This window comes from Lineus longissimus, chromosome 3 (assembly GCF_910592395.1).
Source record: "Lineus longissimus chromosome 3, tnLinLong1.2, whole genome shotgun sequence".
NCBI classification, from domain to species: domain Eukaryota; kingdom Metazoa; phylum Nemertea; class Pilidiophora; order Heteronemertea; family Lineidae; genus Lineus; species Lineus longissimus.
Genome location: NC_088310.1, coordinates 1,787,660 through 1,806,276, shown reverse-complemented (window position 1 = coordinate 1,806,276; position 18,617 = coordinate 1,787,660). Strand labels below are relative to the sequence as shown.

The window sequence follows — 18,617 nt, the reverse complement described above, 5'->3', positions numbered from 1 at the left end:
GGCAACAGAACCATGGCATAGGGACAATTGCCACAACCCCACTGTATACTCAGGGGACCAAATCTTATCTCAATCAAGCCAAACAGAACAGCCAGACACCAGGGACGTGGTCACAATCTGGTCTCCTGGATATCACTGGAATGAGGTGGCCGTCTCCATCAATACAACACATTCTGGTCTAGTGGACACATGAGGGATGTGACCATGTGGTTGTGACAACTACCAACATGGCAACTGAGATAGGACAGTCACCACCAGACTGAAGGGGCTCTGGTTCCCCAGCGTCTTGCCAACACGCTGAGGTAGTTGAGACAGCCACCATCAGACCGAATGGGCCGAGCAGTTTCGCCCTGTTGCGACACAGTGAGAGAGATGAGACAGTCACAACCAGAACAAATTGGACCTGGTTGCTCTATTGTGCCGTCGACACGTTGAGAAAAAGGAGACAACATCGGGCATGGTTGCCCCATCTCAGTCCATGCCAGCGCAGTGGCTGTGACCGGACTGGGACAACCACAACCATACCGAATGGGACTGGCAGCTCCACTGCCTTTTCATCACGGTGTCGCATAACAGACGTTGTACAGCATCGATGCCTGACATGGTCTTGTTGTGGCTGTCTCATTGCTCTCAAAGTGATGGCAAAACGGTGGAGCACAGTCCCGATGTCGCGAGAGATGAGGGAGGCACTACGAGACCGAATATCGGGACTGCTAGACACCGTCTTGCCAGCATGATCTGAAAGTTAAGACAGTCACAACCATACGTAATCGGCCTTGCTGCTCATCGTGTCGTTAACGCAGTGAGAGAGATCATCCTGCCATAACCATGCCGAATTCTGCACTAGCTCTAATTCGTGGCTGTTTCAACTCTTTCATAGTGTTGGCAATACGATGGACAGACTGGCGGGCAGTCAGGCTGTGATTGCCTCGACTCTCCAACCGACTCTCCAACCTCAGCCTCTCTGGTTCTTGTCAAATGCCGGTGTATCGAGGACGTAAAGGCAACTGGCAACAGAACCATGGCATAGAGACATTTGCCACAACCCCACTGTATACTCAAGGGACCAAATCTTATCACAATCAAGCCAAACAGAACAGCCAGACACCAGGGACGTGGTCACAATCTGGTCTCCTGGATATCACTGGAAAGAGGTGGCCGTCTCCATCAATAAAACACAATCTGGTCTAGTGGACACATGAGGGATGTGACCATGTGGTTGTGACAACTACCAACATGGCAACTAAGATGGGACAGTCACCACCAGACTGAAGGGGCTCTGGTTCCCCAGCGTCTTGCCAACACACTAAGGGAGTTGAGACAGCCACCATCAGACCGAATGGGCCGAGCAGTTTCGCCCTTCTGCGACACAGTGAGAGAGATGAGACAGTCACAACCAGAACAAATTGGACCTGGTTGCTCTATTGTGCCGTCGACACGTTGAGAAAAAGGAGACAGCATTTGGCATGGCTGCCCCATCTCAGTCCATGCCAGCGCAGTGGCTGTGACCGGACTGGGACAATCACAACCATACCGAATGGGACTGGCAGCTCCACTGCCTTTTCATTACCGTGTCGCATAACAGACGTTGTACAGCATCGATGCCTGACATGGTCTTGTTGTGGCTGTCTCATTGCTCTCAAAGTGATGGCAAAACGGTGGAGCACAGTCCCGATGTCGCGAGAGATGAGGGAGGCACTACGAGACCGAATATCGGGACTGCTAGACACCGTCTTGCCAGCATGATCTGAAAGTTAAGACAGTCACAACCATACGTAATCGGCCTTGCTGCTCATCGTGTCGTTAACGCAGTGAGAGAGATCATCCTGCCATAACCATGCCGAATTCTGCACTAGCTCTAATTCGTGGCTGTTTCAACTCTTTCATAGTGTTGGCAATACGATGGACAGACTGGCGGGCAGTCAGGCTGTGATTGCCTCGACTCTCCAACCGTATTGCAAAACGGTAACATAGGTTAGGCTAACACAACTAGAACAAACCGGGCCTGGCTACCCGAATGTCTTTCCAACACAATGGAATTATAGGACAGCCACCACCAGACCGAATCAAGCCAGTGAATGGCAGCTTCGCCGTCTTGCCAACATGGTGAGAGAGTTGAGACAGCCACAACCAGCCCCCCCCCCCCCCCCCCCCACCATGCTACACACAGTGAGAGAGGTGAGACTGACAGTCACAACCAGACCGAATGGGCCTGGCTGACTGGCTGATGTATCGTGTCGGCACCGCGGGTAAGGCAAGACAGCGTAGCTGCCAGCCCAATTCGCATGGTCCGTTCGGTAATCTGGTCATGGCTGTCTCATCTATCTCACCATGATGGCAAGAGGAGCAGCCAGGTCCCATTCGGTCTCATTCTTCTCACCGTGTGGACGAAACGAAGGAGAAGCGAGGCCCGATTCGGTCTGGTTGTGGCTGTCTCATTTCTCTCACCGTGTTAGGAAGACGGGGGTAACTGGGCCATACAGTTCGGTTGTGACTGTCTTCTCTGTCTTCAAGTTGTTGAGCAGGTCCGATTAGGTCTGCTGGTGACTGTGACGTCTGCTCTACCTTATCGCCACGCGGTGCAGTCTGGCGGGGAGTCTGGGTGTGATTGCCTCGACTGTCCCACCGCGTTGCAAGACTGTGAGAGCGATTAGACTGCTTACTAGACACAACCTCTTCAAATCGAACCTGGCGACCTAACCGTCTTGTCAATACAGTGAGAGAGAAGCTACGGTCACAACCAGATCGAGTCGGGCCAGCGAATGAGAGCTTCGCTGTCTCTTGACAACATGGTGAGAAAGTAAAGACAGTCACAACCCCTCCGTCTTGTTAACTCAGTGAGGGAAGTTAGACAGTCACAGAGCCAGACCGAATAGGGGCGCTTGGCAGCTCAACTGTCTTAGGATTACCTTGAGAAAGATAAGACAGCCACACCCAGACCAAATGAAGCCTGGCTGATGTACCGTGTCAGCACTGGGGGGATGGCCAGACAGTGGTTGCTTTTACTCTCCCGTCCCATTCGATCTCATTTTCTCACCGTGTTAGTGACACGATGGCGCAGCCATGTCCAGGTCGGTCTGATTGTGGCGGTGCCATCTGCCCAAACCGTGTCGCCAATGTGGTGAAAGTGGTTGTGGTCACCTTGTTTCTCGCACCGTGTTAGAAAGACAGGAGGTTCGGTTCGGTTGTGACAGTCCCGTCTGTTGGTGATAAGGGAATGAAGCTGCCAGACTGAAGGCTGTGATCGACGCTCTCTTCTGCCTCAGCGCCTCGGCAGTACAATGGCGCTTCATTGTCCTATTCAGTCTGGTTGTTACGACTGTCTCAACTCTAAGGTCGTGTTGGCAAGACGGTGGCGACTGCTATGCTTGATTTGGTATGGTTGTGACTGTCTCGTCTCTCTCTTTGTGATAGGAATACGATCGGGCAGCAATCCGTCGATTCGGTCTCATTGACCTCATTGACCCCTGGCTAGTCAACTGTCTTCCAAATACAGTGAGAGAGAGAGGACATGAGGTCGGGCAGCGAGGTCCCATTCGGTCTGGTTGCGCTTCTCTCTCCTGTCTCTCCTTGTCGGCGGCACGGTGGCACTTGATTGTCCCATTTAGTCTGGCTGTGACCGGTGTCTGTGACTGTCTTATCTCTCTAACCATGTTGGCAAGACGGTTGAGTGCTGATCTGTCTCGTTGTGTGCTTGCAATGCGATAGGGCAGCAAGACCCGATTCGGTATCATCGTACATCAGCCTGATTCGGTCAGGTTGTGGTATTCCATCTCTCTCACCCGCGGTGTTGGCAAGACGGTTGGCGAGATGGTGGAGCAGCGAGATCCGATTTGGCAATGGTTGTGACTGTCTCATCTTACCGACCGTCTTGCCAACACAGTAAGAGAGTTGATACAATCACAGTCAGACTGCTGGCCTCTCTATCGTGACATCGACACGGTGAGGGAAATGTAGTGACAACGTGGTGAGAGAGTTGAAACAGCCACGCAGCCAGGTAGAATTTGATGTGGCTGTGCCAGTCGGGTCTCTTTCACCGCTTTGGCGACAAGGTTGGGCAGATGACGAAGTCTTATCCAGACCGAAACGGACCTCTCACCAACTTGATGAGACAGTTACAACCGAACCGAATGGCCTTACTGTCCTCTGTCTCTCTAATAGACCGCCACAACCAGACCTAATAGGACCTTGCTGCTCGACACAGTAAAAAGGATGTCGGCGACACGGTGACGGCAAGACAGTGGCGCTGCCATGCCCGATTGGTCTTGCTGTGGCTGTTTCGTCTAGCTCTCATCTTATCAGCAGGACGGTGTGGGGGCAGTTTGATCCCATTTATACTGGTTGTGACTGTCTCTACTCTCCCATTGTTAAAAGACGGTGAAGCTGCCAGGCCCAATTCGGTCTGGTTATGACTTTCTCATCTCTCCAACCGTCAGCAGTACGTTGGCGCTCCCAGGTCCCGTTTAGTCTGGTTGTGACTGTCTCGCGTGTCTGTCGTCTTACTTGGGAAGTTGGTGGAGATGTCAGGACCAAATTGGCCTTGTTGTGACTTTTCTCATGTCTCACCATGTAAGCAGTACAGCTGAGCTTCCAGTCCCAATTCATTCTGGTTGTGACTGCCTCACCGTGTTGGCAGGACAGAGGACATGTCAGGTCGATTTTGTCTGGTTGTGACTCTCAAACTCCATCTGCTGCCAGGTGCCATTCAGTCTGGTTCTGGTTGTCTCTTGTAGGCCAGATGGTGGAGATTCCAGAACTTAAGAAATGGGGTAGCTGTCTCCATCTATTAAGTAGTTCATGTGTCACCATTTGTTCTTGATACACAGGGCATCTGAACAGTTGTCTCAACCATACACATGCCGAGTATCAATGGCAGCAGTCTCAAATCAATTCAACTTGGGACGTGGTCACAATATCACCTCCCAGGTATCAATGGTCCCAATCTGGTCTCATTCACACACAGAAAAAAACAAGTTGTTCAGTTCTTAATAACTTCATTGGATATAACATGATGTGGTGATGACAATAACATATCAATATTCTACTTATTAATGCCCAATGTCTTGATAAAGTAGCACCTCACATTCACATTAGACACAGTCCTTCAACCTGAGAAAAACTGAATACACAAGGGGCACCCAGTTTCGGCTGTCACTCAGTTCGCTCAACTAGAATTTGAGATTCGCTCCCTGTAGCTTGTTCTCTTTACAATTTCTCATAAGTTCAACACACTGATATTCCACCATAGCTATTACATCCACATGTGTCCTGTTATTTGACTGCTAATTTAACATCAAACGGAGACTCCTTCAAACCTCATGAATCACACCCTCCCTCTCTCATAGTCTTAAAATGTCTTTCCACCTTTGAAATAGAAGTCAATGCCTCGTTGTTTTGCCGGGGGTCCACCACCCCTTGCACCACCACCTCGACCACCTCCTCCTCTGCTTGCAGACCCCGGCTGAAAAAGAAAACAATACCGATAGCTGCAGACTGATAATAACTAACTTAGTTCAGAACACGAACAGTTATGCACAGCTCCAGTACCTATTTCTAGCACTTCTTTGGCGCCGCAGTGAAACTAGGCAGACAAACCAACCAATCTACCCTTCAGTAGAACAAACAGTTCATCAAATCTACCAACAACATGTACTGAGGTGGACAGACAGAGCTCACATCATCAACGTTTAGTTCTCACCTTCTTAACGTGTCTGGACCATTCCGGTGCTATCACAATAGGTTGTGGATATGTCTCCCCTAACTTGACATCAGCTCTGGCAAGGACATTTGGACTCAGTGTCCAAGGGACATGCACATTGCCACCTTTGATACCTTGGAGTTCAGGGACCCAGCGACGGATATAGTCACCCTACAACGCAGAAAAGAACCACATAGAATGAGGAAGACAACTTCGTTCAGTTGTTAGAGGGTAAGAAGAGTCATCCAAAGACTGGCTATCACATGTAGCATTGTACACAAAGGAACTACAAAGATATGTCTCCATACCACAATTTTGTATTCTATCATAATAAAGCAGCACCATGAAATTTTAATTTTGAAAGCTCTTGTCAGAGATTTGATCAGTTTTTATGCCTAAGGTGATGTGGATATTACAGTACTTGATTGCTGAAGTTGTAAACAGCTCAGAATGTGCAAGAATTTGATGCCACAATCAAAAAAAGGTTTAAACCTCACCTCTGCGTCATAATCCAGGCCTTGCTTGACCATGTTGAACTTCCTGTCCTGACGCGGGTCATTCCCGACACCTGCAGAGTACTGCCAGTTGCCATAGTTACTGCAAACATCATGGTCTGTCAGGAGATGTTCAAACCATTCTGCACCCAGGAGCCAGTCAAGGCCGAGGTCCTTGACAAGGAAGCTGGCAACATTCTGGAAGAAATTGAGATGACTCAGTTTGGAGAATCGATCTATTTTCCGGTCTTCGGTACATTTCCCACCGTTCAAAAGACACCAATGTCTTCCAGGAGGTGATGGTATCAAGTGCTTACCTGGCGACCCCTATTTGACATGAAACCTGTGGCTGCCATCTCTCTCATGTTGGCATCAACGAATGGTACACCAGTCTTACCAGCTGGAAGAAACACAACAAAAGTTTAGTCACAGGAATGATCTAGATTTGTGACAAAGACGTTTATCACAGAGCAGGGGATTTGATATTGTCCTAGGTTACAAGGAGAGTAAGATTCGAGTCAAGACGTTTTCTGAGATCAATGCCAGTCTTCTCTTTTCACTGCTTTTTAAAGCTTTATCAGTTTTGCTGCCAGCTTACTATATTTTTGCAATTTAACAAGCTTAACATACAGAGTCCTTCAAGTATACTGATATAATTCATCCAACCTACTTTTCCAGGCTTCGAAAAGATGCATATCTTTCTTCCACGGAATATCTAATCCACGTACTCCAGATCTGTAGAATAATTTATCACCAAACTTCAATGCAACAAATTTGAAATAGTCTCTCCAAAGGAGCTCAAATATGACCCAGTATGTTGACTGGTTTGATGTGCGTTCCTTCTCATAGCGCTTGACCTCCCAGTAGATCTGTCTCGGTGAAATACAACCATGGGCCAGCCTGTGGAAAACAAAGAAAAGAATGTAGTATGAACTGTGTATACTTATCAAGAGAAACCTGTCACAAGTTCTATTGCAGATAAGATGAGTGGATTCTAGGCCAACAGCATTTGGGAAATACCCTGCATGTACTTTTTTAGAGGGGATAATCAAGTACCACCAAACTCACCAGGGTGAAAACTTTGTCGAATAATCTTCGCCAATAAGACCATTCCTTGTCTCTTTATAAGTTGCCACTTTATCAGATCCCCAGAGATAGAAGTCTAATCGACCAAGACCAGTTGTTTCTCCACCACTGAATGGGAAGGCAGTGCGATCATCTGATACAGGGTCTGAAAGTGGAATCATATACTAAGAAGAGCCTTCCATAGATTCAGCATCAGACAGTCAAAGAAGCACTATTTGATGACAGAATTGTCCATTGTTTGCCTCGATATAGTTGGTCTTACAGGGATACTAGAGCAAACAAGAGTCATTACTTTCAATGAGCCAAGAGGTAAACGGTTTCCAGATATAGAAATGACCTCTTGCGAAGGTGGTGGGAAGACTAGCAAACCAATCTTTGGGACAACTTATTACCCAGGGATGCAGACACAAGGACCACACCCTTTAGTTTCATATTCTGAAACGGTCCAAATATCAATGGGCACGACAAGGGTTTGTACTTTTGTAATCAAAAGATGAATGCAAAGTTTTTCAACAATAAGACGTTACCTCCGATACCAAAGGACGGATATGTTGGTAGTTCTCCCTCTTCAACACCAGGTGGCAGTGGTTTGAGCTTGTCCGGCATTTGTACCAGTGGACGCACCTGGGATCTATTTTCAACTTGTTTACGAAAGTCTGAATAAACGTTTGGTACTCTGAAAGAAAAATTAAAAATTAGAGAAAATCAGCTGCACCAAGTTGGAAGAACACATTTGCCATTGTGACGACTATGGCAGGCATAAAACCCTGTTAATTCCCAACAAACATTTATTGAGTAATGAAGCCATTAGGAGGTGTCAAGAAATATCATAGGAAACTGTTGGCCGAGTTAGTGTTCGGATAATCTCGGTTTTCTATTGCATATGAACTTACTGACTAGCTTTGAAAGGTATGTCATCTTTATGGTAAAGAGAGGAGGCCCAGAAAGTCTTGATTGGGACACTGCAGAGGACACGAAGGGCCTCTTCTACATCAAGCTCTTCTTTAGTTGCCTTTAATGAAATAGGAGTTTTTGTGAGATATATAATATGTGATTATAGGATACCTAAAACACAAATGAAGAATAATTAAATTGTCCATAGTTCCACAGTTTCTTCATTCTTGAGCAGAATACATACCTCATTTTCATAGACAAGTCCAGTCACCTCTACCTCGGATTGTAAAGACTTGATTAGTTCTGGGATGATGGCTTCAGGTTTTCCCTGTCTGATGATTAGCCCACTGTAAAGACATAAGGGAATCAGGTGACATATCCAACTCTCTTCAACAGCCAAGGACCATGACACCTGATAGATCTATTCTGCACCACTTCAAAAGATTAGAATGGCGATATACAATTGAATTTGCCATTGGATTCCAAAGGCTCATTTCACACCCGCATTCATTTGAAATGAAGATAACTGACAGTAAGGCCTATCAGTAGCCGAAAAGGGGATTGGACCTATTTCTGGCACCCTTCCTCCCTAAGGATCAGAGATGGACAAGAACACATACCTTCCCTTTTGTTTCAAGACATCTCTGAGATCTGCGATACTCTCCAACAAGAACTTGAGCTTGTGAGGACCTGTCTTTGGGAAGCTGAAGTGCCATGTGCCTTTGTAATGACGGGGGTCAAAACAGTAGATTGGCACGACGAAGTCACTGTTCCTGTGGGCCCACTGGAAAACCTGAAGTTGATGCAGAAATTATCTGATGACATACCCACATATGATATACCTAGTACTACTAGTAGTACTACATCGGATCAGTACATGCATAATAATGCTTTTTCGCTTATGCAAGAAAGTGAGTTTGGCAAGTCAAATACCACTTTATTCACTAAATTTCACAGCAATCAGTACAGACCTCATTATCATGATAACGAAGGTTGTTCCTTAAAAGACAAATTACTGCTCTGGATCTCGATGCCATTGTAAATATCACTTAATACGAGTGATAATGCAAAAAGGACTGGTTTCATAACCAACGCCACGTGCTAATGTTTATGTTCCGGTTTGTCATAACAGTATGTAAAAAAGACAAACTCGTAAATTGGAACGAAAATAAATTTACAGAAAGATGATAAATAACCAATCTAGTCATTAAAACTATACTTTTATGACTTACTAAGTTATCAATTAGTAGCTCTATTCAAATTTTAGTCTTGATTACAGCAGAGAAGTGAAACTTATTAAGTTTTATCTCATCGCTGTGCCAAGCTCAATTCCACATTTTAGCAATTTAGAAATCTATTTATAGTAAGACTTCAGTAAACTAGCTAAGCATGAAATTTCCACGTGTTAGTTTGTTTATCATCATCTGCATCACTGCCATGTCCAACTCTCGATAGGGCGCCTTGCTTCGTGCTTCGAAATATTGTGACAAAAATTCATGGGTCAAGTTACAACATTTACTTTGAATGTTCCTCGCTCTTGTCCTCAGGGCAATTCTACGTTCATTATGCTGAGGAAATTATACTTTGCCACTTAAAATAACAACAAAGAGCAGACAAATCTTCACACACTAAATTTATTCAAGACACCTGCGACACAAAATATCCATGCGAAATACTTTCTACCTAATTGAAACTGACCATCTACACCTCATTATTTTCCTGTTTCAATCATTTTCTCTTAATCACATCTCACATCACAAACTTGCGATTTGTTACCCCAAAGAAACGTTTTCTTTCTGACAACTATTTCAATATGATTTACCAGTGTCAACAAACATATGTAAGTTCACAACCTATTTTTCAACAGTCTGCTGAATACATGTAATGCTTTCACAACCACTGTGTAGGAAACTAAGTACAGATTCATCTGCATCATGTAACATCTAATGGGAGAGTTCGAGAAATGAAAAATGACAAAACAAGACTTGAGTTAAACTTTTCACACGATGAAAATATATACAGCAAATGCTTGTCAACTTTAAGTGGATAAATTGTACTATAATTTCTTCATGGCACTATACATCAAAAACATTGGCGTGAGCATTATAAATGCAACAAAATAAGTTAAACAATATTCAGTTTGAGAATGTTGTCAGTGCAAGCACCAGCAAGTTAGGACAAGAGGACATTCTGTTAAACTTTCTACATGTAAACACCAAGAAGTACCGATGAAACTACTCTCCTTAAAACAACAGATACTTTATGAGGATATTGTGCCACTTGACTTGCCACTGACTCTCGGAAGTGACGGTAATTTGGAAGACATTCTTATGCTGAATTACACTGTCTGCTTGAAAATTGTTTATGAACATTGCAACTAATCAACTAATTACCTTTACTAACACCATGTACATGGCATAGACACTACTAATTCTAAAAGTGGATGGATGGAAAGTCATTTAGCTAGATATACGTACATGTATCGATAAACACTATTTAGGGGAGAGCAAGATTATAAAGTTACACCTCACCGATAGGGTCCCTCCTTTATGACGAATATACATGTAACTATTGCTAAATCGGACACAACCCAGGTTTTAACCATCACCTAGAAACTCGAAGACAACCAAGATGTTCCCCCGACTCCTGCCTATAGTCCCCCTTAAGCCCATTAACTCTATAGCTGCCAGTATACAAGTCGAAAAATTGATGTCAAACATAAGAACACACACATACATGTGTTGACAAAGCCATTGACACTGGGTATCAACACCAAACCTATGTCTGGACATCTCTAGAAGAGGACAGCACGTGTCAGGCACAGGTCTAGGAGTTCTATTTCCCAGATATTTGAAAAAGATAATACCTTGAAGATGTCAAACACACTGGGTATGGTTCAGGTCCAAATTATTTGGTTTGATAAAGAATTATGGCACTATCAAAGAAACACTAATGAATAATGGTACAAATTGGCAACAAGGAAATATCATTTTACATAGATACATGCATGGTTCTAACATGACTAGCTCCGTCACTCAGCAAGACAGACTCCTATGCAGCCTGCAGAATGAGATTTATTGACAACATCATTCCGAGACACACGTTCTGTCAATACAGGGCACCATCACTGTAGTTCTCTTCTCCAAGAATCTTAAGTAACCATAGACGTGTGAAGCAACCAGAATCATAGCGATCGATTAACCCCCCCTCCCAAGCACAAGCTACGAAAACGCACACCTCTCCTTCATGTCCATGTGTCACTTGTTTTCTCTATGGGTTTTCTTAGGGGCCTACTTTGAGAATGACAGCACAAACAGAGACAACCACCTGAGTTACAGGCCGAACCTGGACAGGGAATGACCAGAATAGAACTACATAAGAATCAACTTTTACTGACAGCAAATGAAAAGTATTTCAAAACTAGAGCCAAAGCAGTATGACCACACATACACAAAACTGGCAGAGCTAGCTATCAAAAGACCAGACCTACTATATAAAACATGCACTAGATAAAGTCCTCAGTTACATATGGCAGACTTGAGCAAGCACGAGGAATTATTAAATCAATAAATGGCAGTTATGGTAACCAAGAAATCATAATAAACTTACTACTGAGCACATATCTATCATAAAAAACAGTGAATGCATTTTTTGGAACTTGATGTCACTGTACACTGGTCATTCTCTTCATGAGAGACTCGAGAGAGAGGGGCCCTACCAATCTGGCGGTCATAACACAAAGTTACATTTTTATGTGTTTATACATACATCTACAATCAGATTGAGATCCGACTATGCCATTTAACACTAACAGTACTTGGCACGCCCTCCTTATAAACTTACAATGTATTCTACAGTAGAACCTCTCTATGATTGACAGGTACTGACAAATGCTGTCATCTATACCAAATCGGAGATCAAATTGCATAGAAACAACAAGTAATAATCAATTTTGTCTCCAGATGTTCATTACAAATGCATCTCCACAAAACCACAGATTGTTTCGAGTTGTCTTTGTCCATTGTTGCAGATGGATAGGAACTCCCATTCTGATTGGCTCAAGCAGGCATCCTCACTTATTCAATCTACTGTTACATGTAAAGCTTTTTGAGGCACTTTGGCTTGAAAAGCGTTAAATCTGCAGTATGGTTTATTCTCGAAGGGGAAGATTCAGCTCCATTTCATGACAGACTGTTTCAACTGATTTGAGAAGGTGACGCACATCATGTGGGAAGATCTGACCAATGTTGAAGATTCGGAAGGTCGGGCATGCGGTGAATGCCCCTGGGCCGATCATCTGGTCTGGAATGGGATTACAAATATACTAGAAACTAAAAACAAATGACAAGTACTGGGGGCAACTAGACAAAGACTTGACATAAAATATCGAGGAAACAACAGTCATCTATAATCAGATTAAATGGGCAAGAATTTTCAAAGCCTTTTTGTTCAAATTACATGTAATTGAGTAGAAAACATCAATCTTTCCTCGGCTCCAATTCTAGTTCAAATCCAGGTAACCTCTGAATTGTCCACAATTCTACACAAACCAGTTGTACACGTAGACTCTTGACATAAAATACTGAGGAAACAACAGTCATCTATAATCAGATTAAATGGGCAAGAATTTTCAAAGCCTTTTTTGTTCAAATTACATGTAATTGAGTAGGAAACATCAATCTTTCCTCAGCTCCAATTCTAGTTCAATTCCAGGTAACCTCTGAATTGTCCACAATTCTACACAAACCAGTTGTACACGTACATGTAGACTCTTGTGCATTTTCTTTCAACTATGAACAGTACTGAGGAAGTCTTTGTCTATTATTCAAGAGTGGTGATGTTAACGTTTTATTTCAAGTGAATGAAATGAAAGTATCTACAGAGTTTTCAGGAGCTGGTTTTTTTACACAGGTGAAAAACAATGGTACTAAGGAGAATAAGAATGTTCCTTTACAAAAGCAGAAATGCAGAACTTTTCTCACCCAATAAAATGCATGCAAAATGCCACGTACCATATGTACCATCCGTCAAAAAAGTTGAAATCTCATTATCGAGAAAATTTGCCCTACGAGTCATTCGAAAGGAGCATAAAATATTTTGATTGAAAAGTTTTTGGAAAGTTAACCACCGGAAGGTTACTGGCATCTCCTGTCTTCTGAAATAAATAGCTGGCTTAGCATTCAATATCGTTCAATATATTCAGGAATATGAGAGCGATGTCTAGTGAAGGACAATCTGGCTAGAGGATGGAGGCAATGGAACTGAGAGGACGGCCGGTGACATCCACTGACCAATGAACTTGATGCTGCTCTTGAAAGCTATTAAGACTAACTACATGCACATGGAGTGACTAATGAATGATGGTTATGGTTTATCACAGAAGATGCCAGCCTCATGGATGGTGAACAGATGCATGAATTCGTACATAATGGCAGTAGGTTTGTTCCTTCAGCAACGAAGAGGTAATTTGATTTTCATGTCACTCAAGACTGCATTAATGGCCAGTAAAAGGTATCGGACATCGTGAGGAAACAGATGTCCCATGTTACTAATTTGTATGGCAGGAGTCTGACTGGGCATGGTCCGACCAAACAGTATATCTGAAAGAAATGGCATATTATAAAACATCCGAGTTAAAGTCGACGCGTGTACTTCGCTAATATGACGATCGGTATCGCATAACTCTATTTAAGCTATATGTAATGGAGAGGGTGACTCTCTAACAGTGGAAGTTCCAGCTGTCTGATAACATTTATGACCGAATACTCCTTTTTGACTTGACCTTGATATTATTCTACTTTACGCTAGTAGCTCCAACTCAAAGATTTCTATGACCATACACAATCACATATGACAACATCATCACTATACATATGGACTTCCTTGACAGAAAATGGGATATTTCAAAAAACCCTTCTTGTCCAACTAGTTTACCTTTATCGTTTAGTTTCTTGAAGAATGCCTCACTATTGAAGTTAGGGTGTTTTGGATACGTGTAGGTGGTGATGAGGAAGCTGCCGAGCCCTTCTGGCAGGAACTCTTTGAATCCCATCTTCTTCATCCCTTCTCGAAGAACCTTGTTGTTCTTCTTGTAACTGGAAAACAACAAGAGTGATTTAGATTTGCAACTGTAAATTGACTTGCAGCTCAGTTCCAAGGCCAGCTTTTCATTTTGAAATGTCTCTTATCTGCATCACTTCTGGTATATAAGGACAATCTAAAGAAATACAGGTGGTGAAAACATATCCTCCTGTTACGATTCAAAACCTCACAACCCAATCCAAGATGGAAGAAGATGGAAAGTCAAGGACCTAGTTGACACCAACTAATGCTCCACACAAATGCGCATTCTTGACAGAGCAAACTGTGCTAAAGGAAAATGCTGTTTCTACCTACCGCCGACCCCTTCCTTCAACACCGCCCTCTTCCTGGAATTCCTTCAGTGCCTGACCAAATGCCAGTAGTGTATGAGTAGCTGGTGTGAAACGGAATGTCCCTTCTTTTTCCATTTTTATATACTGAGAAACCAGATCAAAACTTAGCGAGCGAGAATTGCCTGAAATCATAAATGTTTGATAGTAGTTATAACCAAGAAACAGCAGACATTGTAATGAGGATGCCAAAGAAGTTATCAAGCCTGCAAGTAAGGTAAAGTGGTACAATTATAGCCAAGCAGTGTAGAAAACAACTAGCAGCAGACATTCTTGCTTTTGGTTGGTTAAAGATTGACAGCAGAAGATATTTTCATCTTTTAACAACTCACCTTCACATTCCATCAACCTCCGTTTGTTAGCTAGTATAAAGGAGAAGCCGGGAACACCCTCTATACACTTGTTCGCCGAGACGGTTAGGAAATCGATGCCAGCATCCTCCAGATCAAGGGGGATCGCACCAAAACTGCTCATCGCATCGACATAGAAAGATGCTCCTGAAATAAGATGAAGAATCCTATGATTCATAGCATTCGATGAAGATCAAGAGCTGTCTCCGATTTGATTAAGCAGAGAAAAGAAATCAATGTAATAAGCGCCAATAAAACACAGATAACCGACTTTCATAAAATTCAGGAACATGACAATTTCAGCCAAATAATACAGGCTGTATTAAGATTTGGTTTTAATAATCTGGCACATGTTACAACATATTGCTTTTCATGTTTAATATCCGCGACAAAAATCATGTGGGTTCAAAAGAAGTTCTAATTTACCTGGGGTATATTTCTGAACCAATTTTCCGACGTACTCCACTGGGTTGAGAATGCCGCTGCTGGTCTCATGATGTACCATACCCACAGTTGTGACATCAGGATTATTCTGAAGATACCTTTCCACTTCGGCCAAGTCAATGCGTTCATTTTCAGGAAAGTTTAGAACTTTTAAAGGGAACCCAGCAATCTGACATATCTGGCTCATTCTCTTGCCGTATATGCCGTTCTCTATTACCAAAACCTGTCAAGACAAAAGAGGGAGAGATGCAAGATAAGGGACGGTTTCATTCATTTTGTTATTCCTTTGAAATGCATGGGACACATTATACAATTTTGGCATCATACAGACAATGCACTTGGTCGACTCAGTTATAAGTGAAAGATCAGATGATGCCGCGAGTATGAACTTCTGCTCTAGTATGGTTGAGACAACAGGAAAGAGTCTGAACAGATGGGAAATCTGCTGAAGTATCTTCAAGATGATACATTTACCTTTGGATTATTCCTAGGCACATTGGTTTGTAACACCCCCTCCATAGCATACGTCCCGCTGCCTTGTAACAAAATAGTGGTGTAGTCCTTATCTGATAAATCTGCGAGGAAAAAGGAGTAAAATTTAGATAGTCACAAGGCCACTATTGTGGAGAATCCTGGTTGTACATAGTACCCTGTAGAGTCATAAAATATATCTTTGGAGCAAAAAGTTTTTATAAAACAAGTCAAATTTTCTTGAACATTGTCAATAACCAAATTACCCAGCCAGGTTTAAAGTTGAAGACTCACCAGCAATTTTAATCATTTCTGATCTTATGAAACTCAAACACTTGATAAACTCAGCATCAAATGGTCCAATGTCCAACATCATGGCAGCCTTGGTTGTCTTGGTAACGCCCAGGGGACCTGGGGTGAACAATTTCTTGGCATGGTCAGGGATGTGTGGGTCGATTACTTCGGGATCCAGAGGGCCTGGGGTAAAGTAAGCTTTGTCTCGGTTTTGTGTTCGTTCCCAATTGGCTGAAAATAGAAACACAACTTCGTATTACCCATACATACAGATCTAAAACTAACATAAGACAAAAGACCTATGTATAACCACGTCTAGTCTTTATACATAGGCCTACTTTGTATTACCATTGATTCATGATTTGACATCAAACAGCAAGATTGGAACTGTGACACAAACTATATCACTCTGTTTCCCCCAAATTGGACCTAACAACCCCAACTCATTAGGCATGACAAATTAAACCGCATTTTACAATAAAATACAAATGTGATTGAACTCAAAAGCGGTGTTCACTTCAGAGTCTTTCTTTGTGATTATTTCTGTCAGTAGAAGGCCTAGGTCAAGTGTTTGTATAAACATGGCTCCTTAATTCTTAGATATTAAATATCTCCAAGGCTGAACTAACACCTTCCATTTTGAAGTATAGGACAATTATTGATAAGAGCGCAGGTCACTCGCTAAAAAAAAACATGGTCAATGTCTATAGTTCAGCAGGGCACCCTAACCATGTCACCGATTCCAACCTTTCAATAGTCTCTCAGGCTAAAATCATGGTCCGAAACTTATTTTTGGCGACGTCTACTGGAGGGGCGTTAGCCCCCTACCTGCCCCGACTGTGCTAGCTAGGCCTATGCCTCCGCGTTGACCGACAGGCCCGATTAAAACAGTAGATCAACCCCAACAAGCATTATAAAGACCACTCCAACATACCATCATGTCCATGGCCAGTTTTGTTAGTTGTATACACTGGAACAGTAGAACAGATACCTCTTTCATAAGATTTGTACAGCTCATGCACACACCCTGTAGATAATACAGGTCTACATTGTTGCAAGCTCAATGTCACAGATCGATTTTGAAGTTGCCTGAAAGCACTGGCAGCAACATGACCACGTCCCGGAACCAATCTGATTGGTGACAACATGATTGTACAGCGCACTGTCGAACTGTGATTGATTGGAGAAGCTATAAAATCGAGAAAATTGGTAGTTAATGAGGTGCTTCCGTCCCCTTCTCAGTTCTCCTGGGTTGACCCGACCTCTCTTCAGGTCAAAGACAAGTAGATAAATTCTGTGTGACACACTTGATTTCATCGATTTGTAGATCCACCAATGCGCGCAAGGGTCGTATATCTGCATCGGTTACACAGACTAGTAGATCACATGGCCCAGCGATTGGGAGGTAAACAAGTCCACGTGTTAGCTTGAGTTCCATAACCAGCTGGAAGAGGTACTCGGCGGCAATGGCGCCAGTGGATAAATTCTGTGTAACACACTTGATTTCATCGATTTGTAGATCCACCAATGCACGCAAGGTTCCTATATCTGCATCGGTTACACAGACTAGTAGATCACATGGCCCAAGCGATTGGGAGGTAAACAAGTCCACGTGTCAGCTTGAGTTCCATAACCAGCTGGAAGAGGTTCTCGGCGGCAATGGCGGTAAATTTGAAATGGTAACTTTACCATTTTAAATGGAAGAATGAAAAGGAATGGGCAATTGCAGTAGTTGCCAGAATCGGTAGTTACCAGAACACCGGGTACTCATTAAAAGTTTGATTAAATCAGAAATATTCCATAATCCCCAATCACTGTCAGGCATGCGTATGCTCCTCCCCTTGCACGCTACAAGCTCGATTAGTGTAGCGCTGAGTGTTGCACTGAAGTTCAGGATGGGGTCAGTGGAGGTTGGCCAAAACTTGGTCTTTTTATTTCGGTTTATGGTGTATATCAGAATAAAGGTCGGCAGGGTTTCATGGTTTAGAGACATTGCCCGATGCCGATGCCGATGCCGATGCCGATGCCGATGCAGTCGGGATTCAAATTGGAATGGCGTGATACACGATCAGTCAGATTTGAAGATTTCTTATGCCACGTGATGATGGAAACTATTGTTGAGCGGCAAGTCACTGGGCAGCCGACAGTTTGGTAAGTGCCGTTAATAATTCCATTGGTCCTATAGCCCCCCCCCCCCCGTGTGCTAATAATACTAAATATAAGTAGATACGAGCAAATTTTACATGTGTATCATTGTTTCTTCCTTTGTGATGTGAGCTAATTGTTCATGTCGCACAACATGTCAATTTGCTCTCGTTTAGTTCTAATTAATCGATGGTTACAATGACGACACCATCCGGGTTATTCCGTTGCACGCGGTTACATTTACTGTTTCCATGGAAATATACCATTAATTTCAATGCAACCATAGGTGTGTGTACTTAGTTTGTCATCA

General features: G+C 43.3%; 2 protein-coding genes across 5 annotated transcripts; both read right to left on the bottom strand.

Annotated features, from left to right (window-relative positions):
* Window positions 1-4,984: 4,984 nt before the first annotated feature.
* Window positions 4,985-9,299, bottom strand: LOC135485298 (cryptochrome DASH-like). Its single transcript, XM_064767167.1, has 11 exons — window positions 9,144-9,299; window positions 8,793-8,965; window positions 8,417-8,519; window positions 8,172-8,290; window positions 7,806-7,954; window positions 7,261-7,423; window positions 6,863-7,092; window positions 6,510-6,592; window positions 6,196-6,390; window positions 5,699-5,869; window positions 4,985-5,461 (listed from the first exon to the last, which is right to left on the bottom strand). Exons 1-11 carry the CDS (start codon window positions 9,207-9,209, stop codon window positions 5,348-5,350), a joined length of 1,566 nt encoding a protein of 521 aa, XP_064623237.1. The 5' UTR covers window positions 9,210-9,299; the 3' UTR covers window positions 4,985-5,347.
* Window positions 9,300-9,792: 493 nt separating this feature from the next.
* LOC135485299 (2-aminoethylphosphonate--pyruvate transaminase-like) lies at window positions 9,793-17,429 on the bottom strand. 4 transcript variants are annotated; one of them, XR_010446540.1, is made up of 9 exons: window positions 17,097-17,429; window positions 16,163-16,393; window positions 15,872-15,972; window positions 15,380-15,620; window positions 14,936-15,100; window positions 14,569-14,728; window positions 14,107-14,267; window positions 13,155-13,772; window positions 12,363-12,474 (listed from the first exon to the last, which is right to left on the bottom strand). XR_010446540.1 is itself a non-coding variant. In XM_064767171.1 (9 exons), the coding sequence occupies exons 1-8, from the start codon at window positions 17,308-17,310 to the stop codon at window positions 13,621-13,623; spliced, it is 1,425 nt and encodes a 474-aa protein (XP_064623241.1). In that variant the 5' UTR covers window positions 17,311-17,429; the 3' UTR covers window positions 12,395-12,474; window positions 13,598-13,620. The 4 variants fall into 4 exon arrangements, 3 of the variants coding, with proteins under 3 accessions (XP_064623240.1, XP_064623241.1, XP_064623239.1); XM_064767171.1 differs by having other exon boundaries at window positions 12,395-12,474; window positions 13,598-13,772; XM_064767170.1 differs by lacking the exon at window positions 13,155-13,772 and having other exon boundaries at window positions 9,793-12,474.
* Between the last annotated feature and the right edge of the window lie 1,188 nt (window positions 17,430-18,617).